Source organism: Podarcis muralis, chromosome 14 (genome assembly GCF_964188315.1).
Source record: "Podarcis muralis chromosome 14, rPodMur119.hap1.1, whole genome shotgun sequence".
Lineage (NCBI taxonomy): Eukaryota > Metazoa > Chordata > Lepidosauria > Squamata > Lacertidae > Podarcis > Podarcis muralis.
In genome coordinates this window covers 936,032-947,173 of record NC_135668.1, presented here as the reverse complement: position 1 = coordinate 947,173, position 11,142 = coordinate 936,032, and the positions used below count along the sequence as shown (strand labels likewise).

Sequence of the window (11,142 nt, the reverse complement as noted above, 5' to 3'; positions counted from 1 at the left end):
GAGTGCTAGAGCTCTGTCTGGTCAAGTTGTATGGAATCAATTTCAATCCGTTACCCCCGAGGATGTGGACAGGCTGCTCGGACGCGTGAAACCAACCACCTGTCTCCTTGATCCTTGCCCATCCTGGCTAATAAAAGCAAGCCGGGAAGGGCTGGGCGATGGGCTCTGCGGGGTGGTGAATGCTTCCCTCTGTGAGGGAACATTCCCAGATCCGCTGAAAGAGGCGGTCATTAAACTGCTTCTTAAAAAACCATCTTTAGACCCGGCCAGTATGGCTAACTATCGCCCAGTCTCAAATCTTCCATTCTTGGGCAAGGTGATTGAGTGCGTGGTTGCTGAACAACTCCAGGCACGCCTGGAGGATGCGGACCATTTGGATCCCTTCCAATCGGGATTCAGGCCTCATCATGGGACTGAAACTGCCTTGGTCGCGCTGGTTGATGATCTCCGGCGGGCTAGAGACAAAGGTGAGAGCTGTTTCCTAGTTCTGCTGGATCTCTCAGCGGCCGTTGATACAATCGACCATAACATCCTTCTGGACCATCTAGAGGGGCTGGGAGCTGGGGGCACTGTTATACAGTTGTTCCGCTCCTTCCTCCTGGACAGTGTTCAGAAAGTGGGGGGGGGGTGAGTGTTCAGACCCCTGGGCTCTCACTTGTGGGGTGCCTCAGCGTTCCGTCCTCTCCCCCATGCTTTTTAACATCTATATGAAGCCACTGGGAGAGATCATCAGGCGGTTTGGACTGGGTGTCCATCAATATGCAGATGATACCCAGCTCTACCTCTCTTTCAAATCAGAACCAGTGAAGGCGGTGAAGGTCCTGTTTGAGTGCCTGGAGGCAGTTGGAGGATGGATGGCGGCTAATGGATTGAAGTTGAATCCTGACAATACAGAAGTACTGTTTTTGGGGAACAGGGGGCGGGCAGGTGTGGAGGACTCCCTGGTCCTGAATAGGGTAACTGTGCCCCTGAAGGACCAGGTGCGCAGCCTCGGAGTCATTTTGGACTCACAGCTGTCCATGGAGGCGCAGGTCAATTCTCTATCCAGGGCAGCTGTCTACCAACTCCACCTGGTAGGCAGGCTGAGACCCTACCTGCCCGCGGACTGTCTCGCCAGAGTGGTGCATGGTCTGGTTATCTCCCGCTTGGACTACTGCAACGCGCTCTACGTGGGGCTACCTTTGAAGGTGACTCGGAAACTACAACTAATCCAGAATGCGGCAGCTAGACTGGTGACTGGGGGCGGCCGCCGAGACCACATAACACTGGTCTTGAAAGACCTACATTGGCTCCCAGTACGTTTCCAAGCACAATTCAAAGTTGCTGGTGCTGACCTTTAAAGCCCTAAATGGCCTTGGCCCAGTATACCTGAAGGAGCGTCTCCACCCCCATCGTTCTGACCGGACGCTGAGGTCCAGCGCTGAGGGCCTTCTGGCGGTTCCCTCATTGCGAGAAGCAAAGCTACAGGGAACCAGGCAGAGGGCCTTCTCGGTAGTGGCGCCCCCCCCCCCTGTGGAACGCCCTCCCATCAGATGTCAAAGCGATAAATAACTACCTGACATTCAGAAGACATCTTAAGGCAGCCCTGTTCAGGGAAGTTTTTAATCTGATTTTAGTGTATTTTTGGTTTCTATGGAAAGCGCCCAGAGTGGCTGGGGAAACCCAGCCAGATGGGCAGGGTACAAATAATAAATTATTATTATTATTATTATTATTATTATTATTATTATTATTATTATTATATTATTATGGGTGTGCAGTAAAAATATCCTTGGCTAGTCCTCCACAGGGGTTCCCTATCCCTGCTCTTGCCTCAACACAAACAATGCAATCCTACATGTTGATTTGGAAATAAGTCCTTTTAAGGAACATAAGGAATACGTTTCGTGTTGTCATGTTCTTTGCTACTACAATGAATCAGCATAAATTCAAGAGGTGTTTTTAACCTTTGCATTCAGAAGGTGCTTGGTTCATATCTTCAGCTAAGAGAGACCTGGATTCGCCAGGGCCAGAAAAAGCCTTAACTTGTAAGATTGGGTTAAAAGACCATCGATTTAACTCATAGTTACATCTTGTGCCAATGCCTGTTTTTCATTTGTTGCAAAACTTGAATTCTGTAGTCTGATCTACATAATTTTATTTTAATTTGTTATTCAGCTGACAAAAATACAACCTGCAGCCATTCAATGAAAGCAGTCCTGTTGCAGTTAGTACAAATTAGTATGTTTAACTTCATTTGGTAGAAAACATAACTTTAAAAAATATGGTTATGTTTTCAACAGAAATAGTGTTTGAATCTGAATTGTTTCCAGAAGCTATAAATAAAGATGGAAAAAAATAGCTTAGTTCACATTTTAATGTGACCAGACCAAATTAGCGTGTCCCAAAACAATGCAGGAAACAAAAGCGCAGCTAACTTTCGAAATTATACTTCTCTGAATTTTGCATTGCAGTTCTCCAACCAAAGGTATATATCTTATAGGAAAGTGTGCATAAAACTACATATATTGGTCAAAAGTAATGTCAAAATGTATTATACTTAGGAAAACTGCATACAAAATATGTATATTAGGAGAATCCTACTCACTGATTGTGACAGTAAAGAATCAAAATTGTAGGGTTGGAAGGGAAGCCGAGGACTGTCTAGTCCAACCCCATACAATGCAGGAATCTAAACTAAAGCATCCCTGACAGATGGCCATCCAACCTCTGCTTGAAAACCTCCAAGGAAGGAGAGGCCACCACCTCCCAAGGGAGTCTGTTCCACTGTCAGCTCTCATCAGAAAGTTCTTCCTGATGTTCAGTCAGAATCTCCTTTTTTGTAACTTGAAGCCACTGGTTTGGGTTCTACCCTCTGGAGCAGGAATAAACAAGCTTGTTCCATCTTCCATGTGACAGCCCTTGAGATATTTTTAAATGGCTATCATTTTTTCTCTTTGTCTCCTCTTTTCCAAGATAAACATACCCAGCTCCCTCAACCGTTCCTCATAAGGCTTGGTTTCCAGACCCTTGATCATCTTGGTTGCCCTCCTCTGCACATGTTCCAGCTTGTCAGTATTCTTAAATTGTGGTGCCCAGAATTGGACACAGTATTCCAGGTGTGGTCTGACCAAGGCAGAAGAGAGATTTGTGTATTTGGAGAAATGCACACTAGAATGATGGTGAATTTTAGTGAATGCTTTCTTTAAAGAAACAAACTGATGTTGAAAAGTTGCAAATCCTATTTAAGATTGGACTGAAAATGAGAAATCACAACTGGCAGATTGGTCCATCCCTATCAATAACTGAATGAAAATCTATATTCACTGGAATGAATATTGGATTGAACGGCTGGCCATCTGTCATGGATGCTTTAGTTGAGATTGCTGCATTGCAGGGGGCTCAACTAGATGACCCTCTGGACCCCTTCCAACACTGATTCTGGGGTGCGTGCTTCTCTCTGGCTTCTGTAGCCTAATTAGCATTTAGAAGTGGAACCCAAAACATGCTCTTGTTAGTATCTGGTGCTCCTCTTCAAAATGGTGGTGGTCTTCAAACAGCTTCCTTGGAAAGATGGTCTTACATATTCTACAGAAGGTGCGTTTCTGTTCTATTGGAGCTTGAAGAGCAATACTGGACGGCTGACTTTATTTTTTGTAAAAGGAATCAATTTCATCTTTGTACTTCTCAACAACAGTTTGCCGCTTTAATTTCATGGTTGGACCTAAAATGGAAATGAATTGATATTAGCAGTTTGTCATGAGGAAAGTGTGTGTGGAAAAGGTGGATTCTAATCCAGAGGCTTAATGATCCCAGCTGAAGAACTGCATTTGACGGATGGAATACACCAGAGATCCTGCAGTTCTACTTTACTGGATACATTTACCAAAGTCAAACCCCAAATTTAGCAGTCTTACTATCCCTCCAAAGAGATATATCTGGAATTTTTAATATAACTGAATTCCAGATTGTAACCCAGCCCTTGGAAAACTTACCAAATTCCCCACCGGAAATGGAAAAATCCTTTTGTAGAACTGCCCACTTCTGAATGCGCTGAACATTGGCCGCTGCCCGTCCGTTGACTCTGTCTATGCCATCTTGGATGGCCCGATAAACAGCCGGATCTCTTGTCCGCACAACCTCAGACACTTGAGTGGCTTTGCTGCCAACTTTCTGACAAAACTCCCTGGCTTCTTGGGTCAGGCTGTCCGTAGGCTCAGAAGTCTCAGGATCCACTGCACACTGGAAATGGGGAAGGAGAGTGTGGTGAAATAAACAGCTTTTTATTATTTGCTAAATTTATATACTACCCTTCATCTGAAGATCACAGGGTGGTTTACAGCATAAAGTGTTCACACAGGTACTTATGTGGCAGTGATCCTGGTGTGGAAAGGGGACCTGCTAGTACCAAGGAGGCTACCCAGCCTGAACTTCCCTACTGCCGGATCTGGCCAAAGCTCCATCTAGTCCAGAGGGAGGAACCTTTTCCAGACAGGCCACATCCCCTTTCGGGCAGCCTTTGCAGGGGAGAGGACACCTGCCAGTGGCAAAAAAGGGAGCAGAGCAGCAAATGTGGATTTGTTTCATTTTTGCTACACAGAGAGAGTCTTACATCCAGACAAGCCAGAGGATTTGCATTCAAGGAGACATTTCAGTCAGGCCAAAATACTGGGGGGGGGGGGGTGAGCAGAGTCACTGAGAGTTGTGGCTTGGGAAGAGCTGAGGGTTCAATAGTGGAGTCAGGGGGGCACCTCTGTTTTGAGGCTTCTCATCTCAGACCCAGAGCTTCCAGGTCCTGGGACAGTATTGGATTCTCTCTTTGTCAACTCCCAATTAAGGGCCAAGGTAAGCTGGCAGCTCTCAGCCCTTTGGGGCAGCAATTTCCATTGACTCCTAGGAAGAAGCCTCTTCTGAACTTGGCAGTTTTGTTGGATGAGTCAAGTTCTGCTAACAGGAGAAAGGTAGAGAAGCGTCTCTCTGTCCCATTTTCTTTTCCACACTGTGCAGTCATCCACAGTATTTAAAATGCAACAATATAAAAGTCTCCAGGGCCAGATGAACTGCATCCAAGAGTATTAAAAGAACTGGCAGATGTGATTTCAGAACCACTGGCAGTCATCTTTGAGAATTCCTGGAGAACAGGCGAAGTCCCCGCAGACTGGAGGAGGGCAAATGTTGTCCCTATTTTCAAAAAGGGGGAAAGAGAGGACCCAAATAATTACCGCCCAGTCAGGCTGACATCAATACCAGGGAAGATTCTGGAGCAGATCATTAAGCAAACAGTCTGTGAGCACCTAGAAAGGAATGCTGTGATCACCAATAGTCAGCATGGATTTCTGAAAAATAAGTCATGTCAGACTAACCTGATCTCGTTTTTTGACAGAATTACAAGCCTGGTAGATGAAGGGAACGCAGTGGATGTAGCCTACCTTGATTTCAGCAAGGCATTTGACAAGGTGCCCCATGATATTCTTGTAAAGAAGCTGGTAAAATGCGGTCTTGACTATGCTACCACTCAGTGGATTTGTAACTGGCTGACTGACCGAACCCAAAGGGTGTTCATCAATGGTTCCTCTTCATCCTGGAGAAGAGTGACTAGTGGGGTGCCACAGGGTTCTGTCTTGGGCCCGGTCTTATTCAACATCTTTATCAACGACTTGGATGATGGACTCAAGGGCATCCTGATCAAATTTGCAGATGACACCAAACTGGGAGGGGTGACTAACACCCCAGAGGACAGGATCACACTTCAAAACGACCTTGACACATTAGAGAACTGGGCCAAAACAAACAAGATGAATTTTAACAGGGAGAAATGTAAAGTATTGCACTTGGGCAAAAAAAATGAGAGGCACAAATACAAGATGGGGGACACCTGGCTTGAGAGCAGTACATGTGAAAAGGATCTAGGAGTCTTGGTTGACCACAAACTTGACATGAGCCAACAATGTGACGCGGCAGCTAAAAAAGCCAATGCAATTCTGGGCCTCATCAATAGGAGTATAGCATCTAGATCAAGGGAAGTAATAGTGCCACTGTATTCTGCTCTGGTCAGACCTCACCTGGTGTACTGTGTCCAGTTCTGGGCACCACAGTTCAAGAAGGACACTGACAAACTCGAACGTGTCCAGAGGAGGGCAACCAAAATGGTCAAAGGCCTGGAAACGATGCCTTATGAGGAACGGCTAAGGGAGCTGGGCATGTTTAGCCTGGAGAAGAGGAGGTTACGGGGTGATATGATAGCCATGTACAAATATATAAAAGGATGTCACATAGAGGAGGGAGAAAGGCTGTTTTCTGCTGCTCCAGAGAAGCGGACACGGAGCAATGGATCCAAACTACAAGAAAGAAGATTCCACCTAAACATTAGGAAGAACTTCCTGACAGTAAGAGCTGTTCGACAGTGGAATTTGCTGCCAAGGAGTGTGGTGGAGTCTCCTTCTTTGGAGGTCTTTAAGCAGAGGCTTGACAACCATATGTCAGGAGTGCTCTGATGGTGTTTCCTGCTTGGCAGGGGGTTGGACTCGATGGCCCTTGTGGTCTCTTCCAACTCTATGATTCTATGATTCTATGATTCTATGAAAAGCAGCAAGTAAATGTAAAAGAGAACTAAAAACTGCAGCAAGCCCCAGAAAGCATCTTGGAATTTAAAGGAATAAAAGCACATGCTTAAAAAAATGCAGAAACAGAATTTTCAAAGCAGCACAATGAGAGTTAAAAATTTAGAGAACAGAAAGTTCTGGAAAAGATGATACTGCATGTACCAGCTGAATCATTTTGGGGACGGTATTTCATAGACCAGGGAGAGCTACACCCTGCCATCGCTGATATTAGGCAGTCCTGGCTGAGAGGCTGGTGGGAGCTGGAATCTGACAACATTGGGATGGCATGTGGATTTTTAAAAAAATTTTGCCTGCAAAAATGGTTTTACGTTATTTCATATTTTCTTATTCTGGGCCTCTAATAAGAAGTAGACGATTGTGGACAGATACTTAAATCTACAGGATGGATTGTGTTTAGGCTTGTGTTATTTTATTTATATTTATTGTTTATTTATTTAATAAAATTTATTTTAAAAAACCTGCAAAGTGGTTTACCAAAACAAAAACCACCACAGCAGTAAAATCAAGAAAAATTAACAATCCTACTTTAGAACATACAAAAGCTAAAATATAAATATTAAAATTACTTCTACTTCCTAAGCATCTAGGTATGCTTGCCTAAAGAAGAATGCTTTTAGCAGGTGCCCGAAAAGAGTCTAGCAAAGGCACGTGCTTTGTTGCAGTAGGTGGGGAGTTCCAAAGTGCAGGTGCTGTCACAGTAAACAATGCAGTACAGATATTATGTGGAACCAGTAGTAGTGCTTGAAACTACTGAAGGGGAGGTTTTATTTATTGTGATTTCACCATGCTCTATCATCTGAAAAGGAAAACATTGATTTAAAAAACAGGACTGCACAGCAGCAATCTAGTCGCATCCTGATCAGTGGGACTTATTCCTGAGCTGACGGTGCGTAAGATGGGCTGCAATCCTATGCACCCCTTGCATCCAACTTGTACCTAAAACTCTGCAGAAGCCTGCACCAGAGAATTGTAGAGTTGGAAGGGACCCCGAGGGTCATCTAGCCAAACCCCTGGGGATCTCAACTAGACCATGCCTGACCGATGGCCACCCATCTTCTGTTTCCCCCCTCAGCCATTTTCCAAAAAAAAGTTTTTAATGAACCGCCCTAGTAGGGCAGTAATTGTTCCTTGGTAATTTGTCACCCCCCTCCATGATGGCACCCAGGGTGCACCGCCCCCCTTCCTACGCCCCTGCCTCTGGCCTCCCACCCTCCCTTCAGGAGACACCACTGCCATAAGCAGTTTTCAGTGGAGAAGGTGTCCCCCTCCTGCTCAACACCAAGCGAGTGAGCCGCTGAATTCTATGCCTCATTTGCACATCTGCCAGAAATGTTTAACTGTGCTGGACCTGTACCTTCAAAGTCAGTAACATGGACAAGAATTTCTTCTGATCTCCAATCAGCATGGCGTTGCTCACAAGAGGCAGCTCCCTCTTGACAGCATCTTCGAGGGGGACTGGAGGGATGTTTTCACCCCCAGCTGTAATCAGGATCTCTGAGAACAGGAAACACTGGTTTGCACTCAGAGAGAAACAGACAGACAGACAAGGCATTCCTCATTGTGGACTTTAGATCTCACTCTTTTACTTATGGATGGCTTAGCTTGCTTTCTGATGAGTCACACCAGAGAAGACATTAGGAAGCCCAAAGAAAGGACATGCATGTGCCTTCTAGGATGGGGGAGAAATTTGCATCCTTCAAAATCCACACTTCTCCAGGTTTTGGAGGACAGTTCTTCAGTCAAGCAATGCATACGAAAAGTGTGCCAAAAATAGTTGCCTAGAATAGTGAAAATAGCAGGTTATACTGCCTTGTATTTGGGAAATTACTTTGCAAAAATGTTTATAGTTGCCAAAATTGCATTTTTAAAAGGTGGATGTCAGGAGAAATTTGTACTTGATACAACTGGATGTAGTTGGGGTTGCTGTTGCAGGGGGGGGGGGGGGCGAACTGTAACAGGTTGTATGTCTGGCAATTTAATTCTTTTTTAAAAAAGTAATTTTGAACAATCAATGTGTGACTGTGTAGAACTGAACTGAAGATTGGGAAGATGAGAAACTGAAATCGTTTTATTTGCCCATCTGTAGTGCTAGCCCAATTTTCCATGGAAGAAGAAAAAGGAAAGTGGGGAAAATGTAAAGCCCTTGCTATGGGACTATGGGGATGGTGGGGGAAGAGAGAGAATTTTGTTTCCGTCTTTAGTTTAATGAGAAACTACTTAATTTACACTTCAATATGTGAACTGAAACACAATTATCCTTTGAAATATAGAGGATTTTAAAAAAAAAGCAAAGTGATGTGGAAATGTGAGAAGCCAAGTTTATGGTCAGAATAATGAGAAACAGAGAGAAACTGGACAAATTTGTCCATACCAGGATTGCATCCACTACACTGGTGTGCTGAGGGGGACTATGTGGCTTGGAGAACCACAACTCAATGTACATTGGGAGCAGACAAACCCAGGTGTAAGGGCTTCCTGAGCTGACCTCACTCCCACAAGGACCGGAGGAGAAAACCTCCAGCAGAGAAAGATTTTCCCCATCACCTTTAAACTGGAAATGCCTGGTGTTGAACCCAGAAACTTCTATGTACAAAGCAGGTGTTCTCCCTCTGAAACACAGCTCTCTGTGTCACCCTGTGGAAATGCTAGACTGAAGTGCCAGCTGCAAAACCACCAGAAGGGGGCAGGACAGGACAATTCACTGCAGATTTGGAATAGCAAAAGAGCAGGAGAGGAGAGAGCGAGATTGCCAGGGCCAGACCCAAAAATGGAGCCCCCTCCCCACCAAGGAAGAAGGGGTGAGGGAAGATCTACATCTCAGGCAGCCTGAGGTGGTTGCCTCCCCTTGCCTCAGGGGTGGGCTGGCCCTGTAGATGCTAACAAGGGGAGAAGGCACAGGATGCTTGGTTGATGAGGGTCCCCCTAAAAACACACCAAGAAGGTGTGACCCTCTCCACTGAGCAACCCTGGTGCTAAGCATGCTGGCCTGCTGAGAATGACTAGGTCCCAGGAAGTGTTGCACAAGGGCATCTCACCTTTAATTCTTCCTGTGACGTAGAGGAACCCATCGCTGTCCATCTTCCCCAGATCTCCAGAATGCAGCCAGCCATCCTCATCAATCGCTTCCCTGGTCTTGTCCTCCATGTTCAAATAGCCCATGAAAACAGTTCGCCCCCAGAAGCAAATCTCCCCATTGCCATCGTCGTCCTTGTTCATTAACTTCACTTTGCAACCTGGGACAGCTTTGCCGCAGCTGCAAGGGAAAGAGAACATGAGAAGCAGCAGCGATAGCACCAACAGCCCAAAGAGCGGACAGTCGCATCATCGTGGTCCTCGCCCAGCAGGCCTGACCCCCCCCCCCAAGCCCTGCTTGGGCAGGTGACAGGGCCCAAACGTCCTCCAAAGTCCTGCCTGGGTCCCTTTTCTGAGCTCCCATGTGGAAAAATAAATAATTGTGTATGTTTGTTGGGGGGGAAACATGTGAGTGTTTTGACACACAGATGCTGTAAAACTCAGAGCCCCAGAACTGGAGTTATTCTGTAGTCTTGGAGGAGTTGGGGAAGATGGCTCCAGCTTAAAATAAAAATAGATGGCGGGCATCTCTTTTAATGCACAAGGCTTCGGAATTATTCTACTTCAATGGCACTGGGGGACAAAGGCAAGATGGCAGCTGGAAGCTTTAAAAACTTTTTTTAAAAAATGTTAAATGTGCAAACATCAGCAGTGGGAAGGAATACAGCTCACACCGTCTGGTTCCCCTAAGCCCTTCTTGTCCCAGAAGCAGCATTACTCAATACCAGCATTTCTGTACCTTATTTTCACTGATAAAAAGGTAAAGGTAAAGGTACCCCTGCCCGTACGGGCAAGTCTTGACAGACTCTAGGGTTGTGCGCCCATCTCACTCAAGAGGCCGGGAGCCAGCGCTGTCCTGAGACACTTCCGGGTCACGTGGCCAGCGTGACATCACTGCTCTGGCGAGCCAGAGCCGCACACGGAAACGCTGTTTACCTTCCCGCTAGTAAGCGGTCCCTATTTATCTACTTGCACCCGGGGGTGCTTTCGAACTGCTAGGTTGGCAGGCGCTGGGACCGAGCAGCGGGAGCGCACCCCGCCACGGGGATTCGAACCACCGACCTTTCGATCGGCAAGCCCTAGGCGCTGAGGCTTTTACCCACAGTGCCACCCGCGTCATTTTCACTGATACATGGATTCAAATACATATTTGACCTCAATATATGTATTTTTGAACCACATTACTTGGGCTAGAGAATTGCATTGCAAAATTCAGAGAAATGCAAGTTTCAAAGATGACTGTATTGTGGTTTGTGAACAGTTTCAGAAAGCACAAATTACCGTATTTTTCGCTCTATTACACGCACCAGACCATAACACGCATGTAGTTTTTAGAGGAGGAAAACAAGAAAAAAAAATTCTAAACGAAACAGTGGATGTATGATTTTTGTGCTTCATGCTGTGGCCACAGACATGTGATCTGACGGTGAGTTTGGGGTAGCCCAATGCAAAAATCCTGAGGATCCAT

The 11,142-nt window shown here is 45.8% G+C and overlaps 1 protein-coding gene across 6 annotated transcripts in view; it reads right to left on the bottom strand.

The window, feature by feature from the left end:
* Nucleotides 1-2,125: 2,125 nt before the first annotated feature.
* Nucleotides 2,126-11,142, bottom strand: part of ACSBG1 (acyl-CoA synthetase bubblegum family member 1) — a 31,431-nt gene continuing 22,414 nt past the window's right edge. For all 6 annotated transcript variants that reach the window (XM_028706560.2, XM_028706562.2, XM_028706563.2 and 3 more), the window contains 4 exons: nt 9,638-9,855; nt 7,957-8,096; nt 3,975-4,221; nt 2,126-3,703 (listed from right to left, as the gene is read on the bottom strand). In XM_028706560.2, coding sequence (XP_028562393.2) covers nt 3,627-3,703; nt 3,975-4,221; nt 7,957-8,096; nt 9,638-9,855 — 682 coding nt within the window. In that variant the 3' untranslated portion in view covers nt 2,126-3,626. The remainder of the gene's footprint in view (nt 3,704-3,974; nt 4,222-7,956; nt 8,097-9,637; nt 9,856-11,142) is intronic.